This window comes from Cryptomeria japonica, chromosome 10, assembly GCF_030272615.1.
Source record: "Cryptomeria japonica chromosome 10, Sugi_1.0, whole genome shotgun sequence".
Taxonomy (NCBI): Eukaryota; Viridiplantae; Streptophyta; class Pinopsida; order Cupressales; family Cupressaceae; genus Cryptomeria; species Cryptomeria japonica.
This window is the reverse complement of record NC_081414.1, coordinates 842,755,036-842,776,224: the sequence shown is the minus strand read 5'-3', so window position 1 is coordinate 842,776,224 and position 21,189 is coordinate 842,755,036. Positions and strand designations below refer to the sequence as shown.

The following is a 21,189-nucleotide window of genomic DNA, read 5'->3' as shown; positions in this document are numbered from 1 at the left end:
ATTTTAAATTTTTTTTTTAGTAAAATTAAAAAAATAGAAATAAAAAATCGTTTACCCATGCACGTAGATTAAGAAGTAATGGTAGATGGGTGTGCACGTACTCTTGTACATGATCATCCAACTACTAATTTATTTTTCTTTTTCTTTTCAACTTCTCATATTTGAGTGTTTAGACAACCAATATTTATGTAAACTTTAGTAGTTTTGGATCCAACGATGATGCTTGTTTCTCTCTAGGATGATGTGATTTTTACCTCAAGATCAGATCTCTCTGAAAATGGACAAGAAGTCATAGATCTGGTATTTTGATACCATATTGGAGTTGATAGTGAATCCCACAACTCCCAAAAAATCACTTGCAACCAAAACAGTAATCACATTTGAAGAGAAAAAACTTGATCGTGTTATTTAATCATGCGAGAGAGATTGATTCAAGAAGGAAAGAAAGATATGTTTGTATTAATTGAATGAATAAAATTGGATTGGTTACAATGTACAAATGAATGCTTATAAAAGCATAAAGATGAAATCCTAGATGAAACCCTATGTGAGAATTAAGTTAGATCATGACAAGTATCCTCATCTTATTCTACATGACAACACGACCTATAATTAGCTCAATTTAAATATGGAAAATCACTCTTAAATTTAGCTTAAGTGTAATCAAGTAATAGGGGACCTAAGTAATTAATGATTGATTAATTAATTACTAAGGTGATTACCTAAGTATTCCAACACTTATGTCTAATTGATTACATTTGTTTAATTAACTTAGATATTCACGTAGAATGATTTATTTATCTAGAGAAATATAAATTTAATGTTATAACTCAAATATAATTTAATCTATGATCTATATATTTTGTTGCTTTTGTTTGGGTTAACTAACATTTTTGGATTTCATCTGAAAAATTTTAAATTATATAAATTAATAAAAATTGTCCTATATGTTTGAAAATTACTTTAATTGATTAAGATATATATTTGAAAATTAATCAATTTGATTAAATTATACGAGTAATTTAATGAAATTATATATTTCAAATATCAAATATTATATTTAAATTGTAACACTATGATACTTGAAACATATAACTTCATTAAATTACTCACATAATTTAATCAAATAGATTAATTTTCAAATATGTACAAACATATACCTCAATGAATTAAACTAATTTCCAAATATACACAACAATTTTTTTTCATTTATATAATTTAGAATTCCTCGTATGAAGTCCAAAAATGTCAGCTAACCCAGATAAAAACAATAAAATATATAGATCATAGATTAAAAAATGGGCAAACGTGCTCTCAAAAAATATTATCACAAAAAATTGGTCGAACGTGCTGGGAAAGTCCATCCCCATCGAAACAGCGAATTCTTGTTTTGAATTTATAACGTTGACGAGTCCAAGTCTAAGCGTGTGGGAACGTTGTTCAACACTGAAAGGGAAAGTAGAACAATATTTCACCACAGGATCCTTCTGTTTTTCTCGTGTTAGAAGATTAAAAATTTGCATTGATTTGACATCAAATTGACTTTGAATTTCATTGTAAACAATGGCTCTATACTTCTTCTCCTCAAATTGTATTTTGGGATTTTCTGTTGTTGTGTTGCTCAGCGGCGGGTTCCATGGCGAAGAGAAGCCGAGCGGCTCGAATTTAGTGGGCGGGAGGGTCAATTTCTAGCGGGCTTTGGCGGCAGGAGGGAGGGGAAAATGAAAGCAGAGTAATGAGGAGGAGTTATTCGTCCACGGTCATATGGTGGCAATTGCTGCCGCTTCTTCTTTTTCTTTCTCTGCATCTTCTGCCGCAGAGAGCTTTGGCCGATGACGAAGGTTATTTGTTGCTTCCTTTTACGTTTTCACTTTTATTCTTTCGTAAATATTTAAATTCAAAATTTTTTAATTTTAAATTGGTGAATTCCTCTTGTGAGATGTGCTTGGCTTTAGTTAAATTCATGTAGGACTTGTACCTGGTCTGGTCGGCTGAGTATGCCACATCTAATTTAATTGCTTTCATTGAAGGTTTATCTCTTTTGTTAAATTTAGCCAGGGACTTGTATCTGACTTCGTTTATTGGGGTTGCCACATATAACTCACTTGCCTTGCCATGATTGGAGCATATCTCCTCCGGCAAATTAACCTATCATCATTTGCTGGGTTAGGCCACATCTAATTTCCACATCTTATTCGCTTACCAGTGATCTCTTCTATCAAATCCGCCCAGGAATTGGTCTTCCTCATTGTAACTGGCCTTACTCATATCCACTGAGCGTTTTACGCAAACAATAAGATGTGGCAGTTAAAACCCAAATTAAATTTTCAGCATTTATATATTTAAATATGTGACATGTCTCATAAGAATTTCAATATAGGCTTGCACTATGAAATCTCCATGAATTACTTTTTTAGCTCATCCTATTTAAGTTCAATCTGGTTTGAAGGATAATCTTGATTCTTTTTCCCCAATTTTGAAGTTTAGTTTGGTTTGAAGGTTTACTTTCTTTAATGTCTTGACATTTTTTCCCTTGATTTTGAAGGACAATTTGTTTTGGTGAAAGTTAAGTGATTAATTTTTAATTTTTCCATTTCCTACCATGGCCCTGTTTTTAATTTTTTGATTACAATTAGTATAGTAGGCTGAATCATAGCAACAAGGCTCTCCGAACCTTTACATTTTCACTGGACTGACCCTATTGTAGCCAATCTAACAATCTCAACTCGATAGATTAACTGTGAAATAAGACCCCTTTTTTGTGGTCACTTAGACAATGTTTTCCAGCACATATGCTTTGAGAACCATGATAAATATAGTAATCATTATAATAGATATAGTGATTATTGTAGTGATAGCGCAGATGCAATGGATCGGGAATTGTACAAATTTTATTAATGATTATGATTCTACAAAGAATAACCTATTATTTTTAGGGTTATGATTCCACAAAGATTTATTTCTGGCAGTTCCTAATTACTAGGAGACGAAGATATACATATATATAGACTTATAGTCATGATTTTTTTAAAAATGAAACTCATAAAATGTATATGTGATTTTAAAGAATGTAAAATACTAAAATACTTAAAAGTTTGAAAAAATTAACATTTGTATAGATATTTGAAAATCGTCATTATGATATCAAAAAATATTTTAAACCATAATTACTTGGATATGACAGATAGAGACTGGAAGGGGAATTGTAATTTAAATTCTTGAGATTGGAGCTGGTTGTTAAGCCTATGTTGGATATAAGTTGGCATCCCTGAACTTATGTTGAGAGGTTGCTTGCTTAAGAAAAGTTCTATCTTTTAGCATAGTGTTTTTCTGATATTGAGTCTTGCACCTAGTTTTAGGCCTTTGCACCAAGTAGTAGGCTTGTGCACTAAGTTGTAGTCAGTTTGCGCATATCGATAAAGTGTGATCTTTGAGATCCTTTATTTTGTGTTTGTGTTTTGAGATGAGCTACTTGGTGTGATAGTCCTCCATTGGACTCTTGGATCTTACCTTGCCTTAGGTGGTATTAGAGTGAGGTGTGTTCTATGTGGTGCAATTAGAGTCACTTGTAGCCACACACATAAAGATTCACTTGTAGCCACACACATAAAGATTGTTAACCTATAGTTTACAATAACATGCAAAAGAGTTGTTGGTGTCGGTTGAGTTGTGATTGTTGGTATGTGGCGACTGATCTGTTGTTAGGCTTAAATTTTGGTGACTTTGATAGCCGTGTTTTCACCCCAAATCAATTAACAGGGGAGTGCAAAAATTTCCCATTATTTAATAAAAGAGTCAATTGTTAGTTTGGTATTTAAACCGCCAAAAAGACTTGATACTAAGTGGCTGTAAAATGTAAAAAGTCGACAGATTTGAGGCAGTGTGAGTGCATTGATATAGCAAATAGCAATGGTTTTTTCTCCAAGATTGTAATTTTTTCATCACTGGATAAGAGAAGAAAGTGGATGGTTGTTTCTCTGTGGATGTAGACCACATTGGGTGAACCACTTTAAATTTGTGTATTGTTGTGAATTGTTATTTTTGCTTTGTATTCTACATTATAATTGATATTGTTTATTGCTTTGGTCTGCTTGAATCCTAACAAGGATTGTCAGTGTAGCTCACATTGGATGAACCACTTTAAATCTGTGTATTGTTGTGAATTTTTATTTTTACTTTTTATTCTGCATGGCTGTTTCTCTATGAATGTAGTCCACATTGGATGAACCATTTTAAATTTGTGTATTGTTGTGAATTGTTATTTTTGCTTTTATATTCTACATTATAATTGATATTGTTTATTGCTCTAGTTTGCTTGAATTCTAACAGGGATTGTCAATGTGGTAGAGAGGTTAGATGAAGCCATTGAATTGTTAAAGAGGATGCAAAAATTAACGGATGTAATGCAAATATATCAAATGTAATAACCCTTGTAGGGTGTTAGCTCAAATTCACATAAATTTTTTGGGATCACTTATCTCCTAGCTCTTTTTGATCACCAAGTTCTTGATGTGGGTAAGGCAAGAGCATACAAAAACTAGAATGAGGACAATGGAATTACATTCAAAGATATTGGTAGCTAGCCAACCAATTTACAATATAAGCAAATCATAGAATGGATCAAGCCAAAATAGCTGATGGTAAAATGCAAATTCCGATCAAGCCAAAATAGTTGATGGTGCAATGCAAATTTCGATCAAGGCAAATTGGTTGAATGCAAGTGGAATTGTGTTGTTAGCAAGAAAAATGGGAAAACACAAACTGAAGTTTTGAGCCCCAATTAGTTTTCGTGTGTTGTATTTATACCCCAAACTTAGTCATACAAAGGGAGCAAGGAGTTAATTTGAATAGAGTACTAACTAGTTAACAGATACCGAAGGCATGCAATATTCAATAGACATAACATAGAATATATAGAATTACAATGTATTGGTATCGTTCATCTCATCCTTATATCTTTTATTACATCATATACACATATCTTATACTATCTTTTCTATCTTCTATACATGCATCTTATTCTTACATTTCCATACATACTTTGTTACATATATCTTTCATTATACAAATATCTAGTGGATGGGACATGACCCATCTATGCTATCCCTCTCCTAGATGATGTCTCTTCAATCTCAAGCTCCACAAGTTCTTTGCAGTGGAGTGCGGTAGGTTTAGCGTTGATTGTGTCTGCCCTTACACCTTTTCTGCTAATAACATTTTGCCTTTCAAAACATTGGCTCGTCCTCAAGTCAATTCTATTGTACATAAAAATTGTTGTCCCATTTTATTTTGGCTTGTTGTAGTTGTTGACTTTGCACTTGAATTTGCATAAGTAGATGCTCTAACTTAAAAGGTTGTTAGAAATTTCGATTGTTTGATCTAATTATTGGACCTCCTAAAAGACTCATGTGATGTGTGCCAATTGCAAGCTCATTATTACCCTTGGTGAAATTTGTGTCGTGATTGATCTCGTTGATCTTGGAGTTGTTGGAATTGTACATGCAATGCTTCAATTTCCACCTGGGATTGGCCATCTATATTCTAGAGAGCATCATACATAGTAGCCTTTTGGGGTATTTGTATCTCTAGTTGATGCATTTGAGCCTTCATGGGAGCTGTTATTGTATGCCATTGTAAACAAAATTGATAAAAGGCGTGATGTCATCCTCTATATTCTTTAGTGTGCTAATGTGAGATTTTAGAGTGGATTGGGTAGTGGCACACATTTTCCTTTGCTCATCCATCTTTGTTTTTTGCAACTCGGCCAGGATTTGTTGCTGTGTCATATTTTTCTATAGTGTTGTGTTGTTTATGACTCCATCCACCAATGATCTCAATTGCACCGCCAATGGTTGAGAGGAGTCCTCTTGTAATTGAGGAAAGTTGCTTTGAATTTCTTTCATAATGTCCTCTATTTGGTCCGAACTATCCACATGTCATTTTAAAATCCCCTCTCTTGTTGTTTGGTGTAGTATGTCTCCCATTTGAAACTTGTGGAAGGGGGAAATGCAACCTATGTTCACCAGATAACCTACCAATGGGAGTTGGAGCAACTATGGTGAGGCAATCGATTGAATTTGCTTTTGTTGAGCCAAGAAGTCTTTGATGGACTGCATTGGTGATGTTGTGGAGGACGAAGGTGTATTGGAGTGCGAAGGAAGAGAAGATGTCCCTAGTCCTGAATGGGTTGACTTTGAAGAAGTGGTTTGATATTTTGCTTCTTCCTTGTGGAGTTGTTGGTAGCTTCCCTAATCTTTGTTTGCACCGTTTTGGTTATGTTTGGCTTTTCCATTTTAAGTTTATCCAACCTTTGCTTTGACTAGAGTTCCTTTTTTTGGATCTCCGTGATCCTTTGCTTTTGCAGAGGGGTAGCAATAGGGACTACTTGTGACCTAATCACACATCACCCTATTCCAAATGGGGACCCCCTACTTTTTGGGTTCTCTTGGTCTTTTGGTTCTGGTTCTTTGGGTCTTTTCACAACATTCCCTTCTGTCTCCTCGGTCTGCAAGTGTTTTTGATGAAATTTGATCAAGTCTGCAAGTTGTTTGAGCAAATTTGGCTAAGGCTGGAGCTCGTTTGGTTTATTTTGGGGTATTCCCCTTCACACTTAGGTTTGAGGTCTTTTCCTTAGGGTGTTGGAAAAAATGAGCATTGCAATGAAATCAAAGCCCTTCAAGGAAGTTACTAGTGAAATTTGAGCAAATTTTGAGCACTTACTATTTTTAGTAAGTCTCATTGCATCACAAATTCTCTTTATTTGGCCAAAAATCAAACTTACTATTTTTAGCAGTTCCTTTTTTTAGTAAGTTTCTATTTTTAGTGTCACCCTATCTTGGATTGCCCTAATATGATGTTTGGAAGTATTGACTATTTTTAGTAAGTCTATTTTTGGCAGGTCCATCTTAGGCAGTGGTCGTAACACTGAAGGTAGAGCATTCCTGAAAGTCAATGTCTAAATCCGTGTTGATTTGTTTTTTAAGCACATGCGAACACAGAATAAAATACCTAAAGGTACCTTATCCTCTCTTGAATAAAGTCTCCGAGTGCTGAAGATGTCACGAAAAGGATCAATCGGGATGACTTCAAGGTTCTTTGCTGTAGGATCTCTACGTGTGGATAAGCTCTCTGTGGTATGATGTGATTTGCTGGAATCACAAGGGGACTTACACTTGATGACTAAATGTCTGATTTGCTTTGAATATTGCTGGAACATAGGATTTTACTGGCTTAGATTTGAAAAAAGAAAAAAAAAGACGAGGGCGAGGAAAGGATCTAATTTTGATACTAAGAATGTAGGAGCAATGAATGATCTTTGATGAAATTCTAACTAAGTCTTGTTTTGACATCCCAGGACCATCTCCACAAGGTTAGTGCGATCTTCGAAGGAAAGCTTTATGATGTTCAAATCATCACTACAGGGATAGACACCATCAGGCTGATGCATATCAATGAAGAAGCGACAATCGAAGTTAAGCTTAAGCTGAATGATTCCAGTTGACTACACAAGGCAAGTCTGCAATCAACAAACTGCTAGTAGTATGGATATACGAATTTCACCATCAATCAAACATATTTCTTCCACTCATCTAATAACATGAAATCAAATATGAGAAGTATAGAGACCATGCAAATTGTTGAATCGACCCATAAATTTCACCATTTCTTCAATGAAGCTTTACAAGTCTTTTACAACAACCTCTTGGCAACAATCTTTGCCTTCTCTCTCTGCTCTACTCTAATTGTTATACTATTAACTGACTAATTCACTATTCTAACTATTCACTCCCTACTTTCTATTAGCCTTTATAAAATGAAGAGCCGGGGCTTATATAGTGCCCTTAATACAATTCAATGGCTAAGATCAATTTGAGATCAATGGCCAAGATTCTACAATGAAAACCCTAATTAGGGTTTGTTACAACAAACTCAATTCTGACCAATGAAATAATTGTATTAATTGGACACATGTCTTCTCTGGAAAATTTGACCAATGGATAGCTGGGGTAGGTACATCGAAGTTTGTGCCACCTCCCATGCGTTAGGTACATTGAATCTGGACATGCTGAGGTGGACCAATCCGACTGGAGGAGCAATGACTAGGATGCCACCTCGTTTAACACTTGCAACTTGGTAGATATCCAATTCGATGATGCTGAGAAGCTAGCTTTAATTAACTCTTCTGAAACTATCTGCTTCTTCAACGAACCCTTGCTTTGACTTCTTTTGTCTTTGATGTGCAGGATGATGATGTACCTCGCCTTGGAATGCTAGATTGGAAGAGGTCGCCCTTATCCTTGCTTGATCTTCTTTGATGATACTGAGCTGGAAGAGATCATCTTTGTCTTGGACCGGATCTTCTTTGATGAGGGCCTGCCGACTTGCAGATCCTCCGGGTTTGGGAGTCGCCATTTGATACCTACATAACATTTCAAAATTAGTCCCTGAGCATTAAAGGGTAGAAAATAAGACTCAAAAGGAAGATTTAAGATATTAATTAGGAAACTTCATGATAAATCTAGAGTTATCATTTCCTAATTAATTAATCAACACTTAGACTTTTCTAAAAAAAGTGCCCAAAAATCAAGTCTTGAACAAGGATATTAGGATAATTTCGCCATACCTCCTCTTGAGTACTTAACTCTAAGACCTTTTGAAAATGATGCAAGAAAAATGGATTTTGCTAGGCAAAGTTTAAATCATAGCCCTCTCTTGGATGAATTGCGCCTCCATTAGTCTTCAAAAGAATTTCACCCTCCTTAGTCTCCACACTTAGCAAAATTTCGCCTTCAATCTTCTGGATTTCGCTCCTCAAATCGCTCCTCAATTTCGCACTTTAGAAGGGATGAATGAATGATTTGAACTTGAAACAATGCCCCCCTATTAAATAGAGTGCTCACCTTCTTTCCATGAGGCTGACCTAGTTTTTTAAATAATAAAATAAGATAATAATCCATTAAAAAGGAGGCCGACTTGCTTGCAAAAGCCAATAAATGTGCTTGAGCGCTCAATTTGTATTTTTAATTTTAAAAATTAATTTTAGTGCCTCCAAGGTGGATTTTTTAATTATTTAAAGGCTTAAAATTAATTTATTAAATGCAAAATGCTTTTAAATTAATGCGAATTTTAATTTTCCAAATGTCTCAAATTTAGCAATTTTGGTGATTTAGTGCAAACTGGAAAATATCAATTTTTGATCAAGGTCTCAATGAAGCTTGCTAGTGATTTCGCCCTGGACCCTCTCCAAGGGTCAGGAGCATTTTTTCTTCCCTAGCTCAAAATTGACATTTTTCAAAGCTCAAAATTTCTTCAAGGCATCTCAAATAGGTCCTCTTACTGAATCCCAGTCTTAGTTCTATCCATCTTAGGAGAAAAAGTGTGATTTTGGTGTTTTTCACCCTGGACCCTCAGCAAGGGTCAGGAGCGATTTTTGCAACTCTGACTAAAAATCCTCATTTCCTTATCAAAAAACTTCTGCACCAGGCAAGATCATGTTTATGTCTCCAAACTAAGCAAAAAAAAAAATCCTCTTTCTAAGTTTTTCGCCCTGGACCCTCAGCAAGGGTCAGGAGCGATTTTTGCAAATTGAGGCTCAATCCATCATCATTTTTCGTGGAAACTTCATTCATCACTAGGTAATGTCCTTCCTCATCCACTCATTCAAGCTTGTTTTGTTTCTGCAGGGCAAAGTGGAGGTTTTTCAAATTTTCGCCTTGGACCCTCAGCAAGGGTTAGGAGCGATTTTTCTTTCCTAGCCCAGGATCATCAAGTTTTAGAGGCAAATCATTATTCATCATGTTTTTGGAGGTCTTTTCTACCTTAGCCTAACCTTGCCTTAGCACCATCTTGAAGGGAACATGTTAGTTTTATGATTTTTGCCCTGGACCCTCTCCAAGGGTCAGGAGCGACTTTTTGGTTTTAGACATATCCCTTCATTCTTTAGACTTCAAATCGCCTCTAAGGCATAACACATCACATCCTTCTCCTATCCAAGCAAGATTTTGCCTTAATTCTACAAAAAAAAGGAGAGAACCTTGGAAATTCGCTTTGGACCCTCTCCAAGGGTCAGGAGCAATTTTTATAATTGCCTTCAAAACTTGCATTCTTAACAATCCTTCTTCACTTTAGGGCAATTCCAACATCATTTCAAACTCATGCCTAGTCTTAGCTTCACTCAAACTTGGAGGAAAAGATAGGTTTTAGGATTTTCGCCCTGGACCTTCAGCAAGGGTCAGGAGCGAATTTCCTTTTCTAGGCTTGGTTCTTCCCTTTTCAAACTCAAAATCACCTCAATTTGACCAAACAAGGCAAGAAATGTCTTCTACTAAGATTTTCGCCCTGGACCCTCAACAAGGGTCAGGAGCGAAATTTTGGTTTTAGGCAAAATCCTTCATTTTTCAAAGTTAAAACTTCTTCAGGAGGCAAAAGGAAGTTGTACTTGTTTCACTCATGCCTAAAACTTGACTTTTTTCATTGCAAGATGAGAGCTATTGGGAATTTCGCTCTGGACCCTCTCCAAGGGTCAGGAGCGAAATTGCCTTCCTTGTCCAGAATTCATCATTTTGCATGCTTCCAAACCTTTTAATGATGTTCAACCTTCACTCCAAGAGACCCTGCACATAACAATTTAGCCAAAATTAGTGACAAATAGGCTCAAATAAGACTTTCGCTCTGGACCCTCAGCAAGGTTCAGGAGCGAAATTCACAATCTAGGCTAAACTACTCAATCTTCAAGTTTCAAATCACTTCACAGGGCAAGGTAAGATCGTTTTCAAGGCCAGGAACAAGGTTTCAAGCTCAAACCAGGTGGCAAATGAAGTTTATAATGAATTTCGCTCTGGACCCTCAGCAAGGGTCAGGAGCGAAATTCCTAATCTTGGCCAAAATCCATCATTTCCTTCAAGGTTTTCAATCAATCCCAAAGTCCAAACAAAATGCTTTGCAAATCAAAATTTGGTCAAATAAGGCAAGGAATGAGTCCTAGGTTGATTTTCGCCTTGGACCCTCTGCAAGGGTCAGGAGCGAGATTCACCTTGGACCTCCTGAGAGGGTCAGGAGTGAAATTCGCTTTGGACCTTCAGAAAGGGTCAGGAGCAACTTTTGACTTTTTGAACTCTCCGTCGGGATAATTTTATGGAGTATAAGTGACATTTCCTTCTATCTTTCTTCTTTCTTATACTTTAAGTTATATTCCATATATACTTTCAGGATGTTTGAGAGTGGTTTCAGACCTCCAGGAGCTATATTGCAAAATCTAGTTTTTAGAGGATTTTCAGTTTCCAGACTTAGTCAAATTTTAGGATCCGGACATTCCAGACTTAGCCAAATTTCAGGATCAGGATATTCCAGACTTAGCCAAATTTCAGGATCAGGACTTTCAGACTTAGCCAAATTTCAGGACCAGGACATTCCAGACTTCATCACTTATCAACTTGACCTCACTCAAGCAGAACCTGCTATCCAGGTGATCCCCTTGGCGACACTCAAAACGCAAAGGCTAACAGACAAAACCCTAAAAGACCTAGAAAACAAACCCTAGAAAGCAAAGAGCAGGGGTCCCCATTTGCAATGGGGTGATGTGTGAATACGTCACAACAATCCGGAAAGTTGAAAAAGCAGACGGTTGATTAGAAAAAACCGGCTAAGTATGAAGTTCTTTCCTCAAGTGGAAAAGCACGAAAAATCTCCTAAGGCAAGAAAATCCACTTCATTCCGAATATGGCATCCAAATCTAGAAAGGTGAAAAAAAGGACAAGTCTAGAAGAATTTCCAAGTTGGTTAAAATTCCTTCATCTTGATCAAAATGCACATCAAAGGATGAATGGGTGCCAAAATGGCCTCAAGGTGGAATTCCTTCCTTGAACAAAATTCCTCCATAGCATGCAAATTCGGCCCAAGTCATGAGTATGGGTGCTAGATTGGGGTAATGGAGGAATTCTCCTCCAAACACATTTTTCCTGCACAAGGTGGATTTGGTGCCCAAACTAGAGGAGCACTAGAAAGGTGTTGAGGAGGAATTTTTCTCCATGACACAAATTCCTCCTCTATGTGCAAATTACGCCCAAGCAAGATGATGGGCACGAAACAGGGCTAAAGAAGGATTTTTTTTTTCTTCCAAGGTAAAATTCCTCCATCATGGTGAATTAGCGCCTAAGGAGGAAAGAAAGTTCAAAGCCAAGGCACGAGAAGAATTTCAAAATTCCCTTTCTCAAGATGAAGAAATTCCAAGGCATAGGAAAAATTGATCAAGAGAGAATTTTCTCTCCTAAATTCCAGAGCTCAAAACAGGAAAAATTCCTAAAAAATAGGAAAGCTGATGGATTGATCAAAACTCTCCTCCAGAACAAGATGAACTCAAAACATGAGAAATTCTTCCCGGATAAATATTCTCTCTAAGAATTTTCTCTCTCCAAAAATCTAGACGTATAGGATTTCTTTCCAAGTGGACAAAATCGACAAAATTATTTCAGGAAAGGAAAATCTTTCAAAATATTCTTTTGAATTCAAAATGGAAAGATTTTCACGATCAGTGAGTTGGTGACATGCAAAGAGGATATTCCACATTTATGACACATAACTTAAGAAATTATGGAAATTTCCATTTTCAAACTCAACGTTAACAATAGGACTCGTTTGCATGACAAGTTGTCAAGAGAAACATGATGCATTTTAAATGCAATTGCCAATTTTAACCTTTCGCCAACTTAGTAGTTTGGTAAGGAAACGATGGATTGGAATTCATTTCTCACATAGGTTTTTGGAGAAATTGGAAGTTAGAGAGGTGGAGAAAAGTTAGAAGCAAAGAATTTATTTATTTCTAAGAAGTTCTTGTTCACAGAGGTTCTATTTAATTCCAAATTGGGAATTTACATGCTGCAATTCTTTCTTCATAAATTTATTAAATTCCTTATGATGATTTTAATGTTATTTTTAGGAATGGTAGAATCTAGCAAGGCTGCAAGCTCTTCTCGACAGGTGCAGATTAAGAATGAGATGAAAGGATTTCTAGAGTCCAAGATTATTTCAAAATGGAAGGAAATCAGCGACACCAACTTTAGGAACTTTCCAGCTGGGACCATTCCAGAACAAATTTTTTGAAACAGCTGGACGTGCTTTGTCAGCCACTGCTATCAAGTTTGTCAAGAGCAGAATTGTCTCAGTTGCCTGCTTCCCTGTAGCCATTCAATGCTCTGAGCTGATTTTAGAGTGCGTAAATCTTTATAATCTAGAAAGAAGAGTAATTTTGGCATTAGATGGCAAATAGTAGTTTCTCTTGGATATGAACTAAGAGGTTTTCAAGGAATATGGGTTGGAGTAAAGAGTTAGGACGATGGAATACCATGTAAATTAGTAAGGAAAAGAATCAAAAAGTGTAGTCCTAAATAGTTTCAATGGAGTCTTTTTTACAACATGCAAGTTGTAGAAGGGAAACTTTTGGTTTGATGTTAAATTGGCAATGGAGAATAATGACATGCACTAGGTCAATAAAGGAGTGTATGGAGTTTAGGGCCTAAAGTGTAGAATCAATTTAATGTGTCGTCTATCAAGGTTCTAGGAAAGTGTTTATCTAGAGTGGGATCACTAGAAGTGATGGTTGAACAAAGATTGTTGGCATTTGATCATTTGATCTAAACCGGTAATTGTTTGTTTGCTTGATGCAACTGGTATATGTTTGATTAGATTGTTGTGTGATGACTATGTTGTATGTCGTCATTGATGGCAACTGTGTTTTTACAGTCATCTAAGATCGGCAAGGATTAACCAGTAAGCAGAGACAGTTTTATCAGAACCGGTAATTAGGACTTTAACCAGTAAAAGATAGACAAAGTTATATTCCGATAACCAGTATAGGAGATCTATGAAGAATGAGGTGATGCGGTTTGACAACAGCAATGAAGGATGGTAGATGAATTTATGTTCGTGACCGCATGTGCTGATTCGGTTAGATGAACGAGATTTGATTGACAGAGCAGGTATTCTGACTGAGACTTAACCGATAGTGATGAAAATCACTCAGATCGGTAAAACGACATAGAATTGGATTTGTTATGCCGGTGACCGACATAATGTTGACGTGTATTTTGTACACCATCATACACAGAATAAAATACCAATAGGCATCTTATCCTCTCTTGAGAAAATAGTCTCTAACTGCTGAAGATTTGCATAAAGGATCAGTTAGGTAGACTCCAAGGTTCTTTTAGTAGGGTCTCTACGTGTGGACAAGCTTCAGTGGTATGATGTGATTTGCTGGAATCACAAGGGGACTTACATTTGATGATTGAACTTCCGATCTGCTTTGCTGGACACAGACTCTTACTAACTTAGATTAAAAAAAAGGAAAAAGGAAAGGGGCGAAGAGAGGATCTAATCTTAATACTAGGAATGTAGGAGCAATGATTGATCTTTGACAAAACTCTAACTAGATCTTGTTTTGACATCAATGGAACATCTACACAAGGCTAGTGCGATCTTCTAAGGGAAGCTTTATGATGTTCAAATCATCGCAGCAGGCATAGACACCATCCAAGTTGATGCATATCAATGAAGAGGCAACAAATTGAAATTGAGCTTAAGCTAAATGATTCCAGTTGACTACACAAGGCGAGTCTGCAATCAACAAACTGCTAGTAGTATGGATATACGAATTCCACCATCAATCAATCACATTTCCTCCATTCATCTAATCATCTACCATCTAAGATTGAAGACTCAACAAGAAACCATGCAAATTGCAAGAAAACGACATATTTCACCATTACTTCAATGAAAATGGAGTTTGTTTACAATCAATGGCAACAATTTCTTGCCTTGTCCTCCTATTCTACTCTAATTGCTTCCAACTATTCTCTAACTACTAACTCTCTAGCTATTGCTTATTAGCCTTTACAAATGAAATGCCTGGGCTTATATAGTGCCCACAATACAATTTGATGGCTTAGATCAATTCAAGATCAATGGTCAAGATTCAACAATAAAAACCCTAATTAGGGTTTGTTACAACCATTACATAACATTTAATGCTTGACCAATGATAAAATTGTATTGCTTGGACACATGTCCCTTCTAGAAAAATCGACCAATGGATAGCCAGGGTAGGTACATCGGAGTTTGTGCCACCTTCCATGAGTTAAGTACATTGAATCTGGACATGCTGAGATGGACCTCATTGATTGGAGACGTGATGACTAGGATGCCACCTCATCTGACACTTGTAACTTTGGTAAATATTCAACTTGATGTTGTTGAGAAGCTTGCTTTAATTAATTCATCTGGAATTATTTGCTTCTTCAACGAGCCCTTGTTCTAACTCCTTGTGTCCTTGATGTGCAGGAAGATGTACCTCGCCTTGGAACGCTAGATTGAAAGAGGTCACTCCATGTCCTGGCTTGATCGTCCTGGCGAAGACCGTCCTGGATCCGGCTTGATTTTCCTTGAAGAGATCTCCATTTGATGCCTACACAACATTTCAAAATTAGTACCATGATTTTGCAATACATAACATAAATTAGAGAGCAAATTTTAGGAAACTTAATGATAAGTCCTTTATTAATCATTTCCTAAAAACGACTATTGAGCTATGAATTCAAAATTTCAAAATTTCAAAATTTAAGGCCATGACGATCAAAATTCGAAACTAAAACAAGGGATCTTGTCATACCTTACTTGAGAGCTAACTCTAGAAAGCAAAACAAGGATTGCCTAGGCAAAATCAAAATTTGAAGCCTTTGACTTGATCTTGAAGGATAATGAACGTCCTCTTTATTAATTCATCACCCTTGAGGATATCTTTGACGTGGTCTTTGGCAAGTTCGCCCAACTTGAGACTAAGCTCGCACTCCTTTGATGATGTCTGCGCCCTCCTCTTGAATGACAATTTCGCACCTCCTTTGTATTCTCCAAATCGCATGCTAATGAAGGATGTCAAATGATGATTTGAAATGAATAAACCACCCTCCCTTTATAGGCGCTTACCTTCATATTGATCTTAGGCCGACTTTGGTAAATAAGACAAATTTAAAATAAAAGGCCGACCCTTGTAAAATGAAACAAATTTTAAATCAAGCGCTCTATAATAATTAATTAATTTGCCATCGTTTTTAATTAATAAACTTCGATTTTTTTTACAAGGCAAAAATTAATTAATATTTAAATGCAATATTTAAATGCTATTTTTAATTAAATTTTCAATCTTATCGAATTCTAGCATTTAAATAAATTCAAAAATGTGTTTGAGCGCCAAAATATTTTGAAGATGGAAAGATACGTACCTCATCGCCCTGGTCCCTTGGAGAGGGACAGGAGCGATCCATCAACTTTGTCATGATTTTTGCAATTTCGACGTCCAAAATCCTCATTTCCACGTTCAAATCGACATTTTAGCTGGGTCCTTCGAGTTTGATTGACTTGTTTGTGCGAAGGAATGCCCTTGGATGTAATATCGCCCTGGTCCTTGTCCAAAGGACAGGAGCGATCTCCATGTTTTCACGTTCAATATGCATCTTTGATCCTCGAACTTTCATTGTAGGGCGAATAACTTCATTGCTTGTTCCTTCTACGCTCGTTCCACTTACTTTCATGAGGTGTTTGGATGTTTAGAGGATCATCGCCCTCGTCCCTTGGAGAGGGACAGGAGCGATCCATGTCTTTCTCTCTAATCTTGGCAACTTTTAACTTCAATCTTCGTTGTGATGTCTTCCAAACGCCGTCCCTCACCTTGTCCATCCTCGCCTTGCCTTGACTTTGAAGGAATATGAGTGTTTTTGATGGGATCGCCTTGGTCCTTGTCCAAAGGACAGGAGCGATATGAGCTCGTTAACTTGATTAGCAACGTTTGGACGTTCAAAACTCTTACATGTGATCTTCAAAAAAAACACCTTGAACCTTGCATAACCTTGCGAAGCTTTGACTTGGCATGAACTTGGAGCAAAACGAAGAATCCAAAGCAAATCGCCCTGGTCCCTTGGAGAGGGACAGGAGCGATATGGTCTCTATGTTTAATTTGATGATCATTTTATGTTCAAAATCCTTTTGTATCACCCTCTAATCATGCCATGGACCTTCTACAATCTCGCAAAACTTTGACCTTACGTAAATCTTGCATGAAGTGGCCAATATAATAAACATCGCTCTGGTCCCTTGGAGAGGGACAGGAGCGATCCAAGATTTGAGCTTGTCCTTGTTTTTACCAACTTGCAATCATCTTCATTACGTGAAATGATGTCCTTTCGACCCTCTTGGTTGCTCGAAACTTGTTTGCCTTTTGAAATTTACGCCATTATAGAGATATCGCTCTGGTCCCTTCCTGAGGGACAGGAGCGATCTGGGTCTTAGAGTGTAAATCTCTTCATTGTGATGACCTTTAAGTGCTTGTGCTCGATGAAGATGTCTTGAAATGTCCTTGCCACCCTCGTTCCTTGTCTTAGAAGGTCTTGAACTTGGAGGAACGGCCTTGAACCACTGTATCGTCCTGGTCCCTTGGAGAGGGACAGGAGCGATCCTGCTCTTGTGGGCTTCATTTTACTTTATCACCTTCAAAATTTATCTTCAATGGTCTCGCCATACTTCATTTCATTCATCCATGCCTTGATGTCGTCTGCAACTTGGCAAGAAAATCAATTATAACAAAAATCGCTCTGGTCCCTTCCTGAGGGACAGGAGCGAACTAGGCCTTTTGGGACCCTTGCAGACGTTTTAAAATCTTCAATTTGTATTCAATGAGTTCATCTCACACCCTTCCTTGCCTTCAAACATAAACTTGACTTGATCTTTGCCCAGATCGTACCTTATGAAGAATTTCGCTTTGGTCCTTCAGTGAGGGACAGGAGCGAATTTGACCCTCTAGGCAAAAACTTCATCATTTCGTTGTTTTTGATCAAGTCTGGATGCTCTATCATGCTCATTTCGTCCTTCACCATGCCTTTGATGTCTCGATTCGTCCAAACAAGGTCAGGAATGGCTCAACTAAGCATTTTCGCTCTGGTCCCTTGGTGAGGGACACGAGCGATTCGCCTTGGTCCCTTGGAGAGGGACAGGAGCGCTTTTCGCTCTGGACCCTTGGAGAAGGAGACGAGCGAAATTTGACTTTTCGCACTCTCTATCAGGATAATTTTTATGGAATATAACATTTAAGTATAAGTGACATTTCCTTCTATGTTTCTTCTTTCTTATACTTTAAGTTATATTCTATATATACTTTCAGGATGTTTGAGAGTGGTTTCAGACCTCTAGGAGTTATATTGCAAAATCTAGTTTTTGGAGGTTTTTTCAGTTTCTAGACTTAGTCAAATTCAGGATCAGGACATTCCAGACTTAGCCAAATTTCAGGGTCAGGACTTCACTCAAGCCGGACTTGCTACCATATTGATCTCCCCTGGGCGACGTTCAAAATGCAAAGGCTAGCTAACAAAACCCTAAAAAACCTAAAGAACAAACCCTAAAAAGCAAAAAAAAAAAAAACATGGGTCCCCATTTGCAATGGGGCGATGTGTGAAAACGTCACAACACATAACTAAGGCGTACAATGCAAGATTGTCTAGATGCATTGAACCTATGGAATTGTAACAAGGTTCTAGCCGACCTAATGATGATTTTAAATATGTGATGAGGTATGTAAGGATATATGAGTATGAGCTTGAAAGTGTGAAAGATTATGAGTGAACTTTGTATTTCTAATAGTGCAATGATCAGAGGAGTTGAGAGATGAAGTCTATGTGATGTTGTAATGTTCTGAAGCGGATCTTAGCAGACACTGAAGGTGTTATACTGACATCATTTGTACTTGTTGTCTCCCTAACAGTTGCAGCAAGAAAATCCTCTTATAAGGTCACTACTAACAGGGTGCAGTCAGATCCTAACAATTCTGATCATTAAATCCTCTAACCAGGTGACACATTAACTTGTGTTTGCAAATCCTAGTAACTTGGGTAGCTCCTAATAGGGCTGGTCCTCACAGGCCTTTTTGTAAAGCTCTTAACCAGGCTTAGACACTTCTAACCGGGTGTGCCCCCTAACCAGGTGTTGTAGATCTTAACCGGTCAGATCTCTATACTGCAGATAGTGGATCTTTGTGGGTACCTACTCCCACTGTGGTTTTTCCCATTTGGGTTTTCCACGTATAATCTCTTGTGTCATGTGGTTTATGCTTTATGTGGTGATTGCATACTTGGTGTTATTTCTTGCATGCCTATTAAGTTTTAAGTTGGTGAAATTGGTAATCAGATTTGCATTGTTTTTACTCGTATTGATTCACCCCCCCTCTCAGTGCCTTATAAGTTCATCAAGATATAATTGTTGCACATGATGAATGGGGTCTCCATGGCCATTATATTTATCTAGATATAATGAGGCCATGCCACTAGGTGATACAAACAATGAAGGGTCAAATGAGAGGGAAGAGGAGAGGTGAAAATCTCCAATTGCACCTATAGCTCCCTAAGCTTCGTGTAGCATAGTTAAGGTGGAGATAGCATTTGCATGGTCGCATATCATTAGGAGCTCCAAATCAAGAGCTTTAAATGTCATTTGCTTCAAAAAGGATGGTAATCCTTTTGCCATCTTTGTTGAAGGCTTTTCTAGTTGGAGGGCTTTTGTTGGATGTGTTGTGATGTTTTCACACATCGCCCCATTGCAAATGGGTTCCCCACTTTTCGCTTGGTAGCTTAGTATTTTTGTTTTGTTTACTTGAGCTTGGCAGTGATTTTGAAGTCTCTAGCCCTAGAAATGAGAGTGAGGGCTTGGTTTTGTCAAGTCTTAAGTTTGGTTGAAGGTTGAAATTGTGAAATAATGTTGTATGTAAAGGTGAATTACAAGGGTGTGGATCATGAAATTCTTTGACTTGGTGAAACAACAATGTGAAGTGCGAAATTGAAAGCTGAAGAGCAAAATTGTGAAATGGAAAGTTGCCTTGAAATTTTGTTAGGAATTACAAGGATCATGTGCATTTCCTCCTAAATTTGCTAAGAAAATCATTACGGGAGAAAAAGTAAATTGCAAGAAATGTGTTACAATTTGTGCAAGAAAATTACAAGTCTAGGGTTCGAAATTGCACTTTCATTACAAGGAAAATGTTGAAATCATAGCCCTAAAATATTGAATTGCTTGCAAATTTTGTTGATTTCACTTGAAATTGTTTGAAAACCCTTGCAAATTTCCTATTCATCCTGCAAATTGCATGTCCACCTTGCAAATTTCCTATTCACCTTGCAAATCACATGTCCACCTTTCAAATTTCCTATTCACCTTGCAAATGGCATGTCCACCTTTCAAATTTCCTATTCACCTTGCAATTCAACCCATCTCAAGCAAAATATCTTGACCACCTCTAAATCATGCCCAAGGGCTGTATGATTAGTTAAGATGTCATATCGGCCTAATAAGGTAGTTATAAATTGAAACTTGAGAGGGCTATAAAAGAGATCAAGGTCTCTCATTCTAAACATCAATCTGCAATTCATTTAAAGCAAATTATGGGGAGCAGACTTCTAATGTGAATTAAGGAGCAGATCTGAGATGAATTACATCAGATCTTAGGTAGTTCTTCCTCCACATTGGAGTGGATCTGATCAACTTGAGGGTACAAATTATAGCATCCATTGGAGGACATTCTTACCAGATTTTGAATCAGGACTTAGTGCGAATTCTATCAGCAGACTCAGACTTGCATAACAATTTTTGAATGCAATTTCCAGAATTGTCAAGCCATTTCAAATCATTGGAGTCAAAATTAGTTGATGTCAAGGCTCAACTTGGAATAGTTTTAGGAGGGTTTATGCAGTTGAATTTCTGGAGCAATTATTGAAAAAGGATTGTCATTTAAATATCTTTTGAGACTTTCAACAAAAATTCAGGAATGGAAGATTCTAGTTTTCATTTTACTATCAATTTCTTGCATTTTACTAACTTAAGATTCATCTTGCTATCATGATTTAAGGACTTTTCTTTCTTTTTTAGATTGATTGCATACGATGAGGAACACTTCCAAATCAAGGATTGCTGGAGAAAGACAAGATTCACAAGACAGCATCAAACCGAGGGATTTCCAAGTTCCGGATACAAAGAAGACAATTGTGCAATGATAAAGAACTCAGGAATGAAAGGAAGATCCAACAACACCATGGAGAAGTTGAAGATCCATATGTTCAAGATCCAAGCAATGATGCAAGAAAATATGAAAGATGCGACAACAAC

The 21,189-nt window shown here is 37.0% G+C and overlaps 1 protein-coding gene across 2 annotated transcripts in view; it reads left to right on the top strand.

The window, feature by feature from the left end:
- The first annotated feature begins 1,351 nt into the window (after window positions 1-1,351).
- Window positions 1,352-21,189, top strand: part of LOC131053408 (LRR receptor kinase BAK1) — a 55,882-nt gene continuing 36,044 nt past the window's right edge. Inside the window, exons 1-2 of one of the 2 annotated variants that reach the window (XM_057988018.2) lie at window positions 1,353-1,500; window positions 1,626-1,841. In XM_057988018.2, coding sequence (XP_057844001.1) covers window positions 1,736-1,841 — 106 coding nt within the window. In that variant the 5' untranslated portion in view covers window positions 1,353-1,500; window positions 1,626-1,735. Of the gene's footprint in view, window positions 1,842-21,189 lie in introns of both variants that reach the window. The other variant, XM_057988017.2, reaches the window with a different exon arrangement.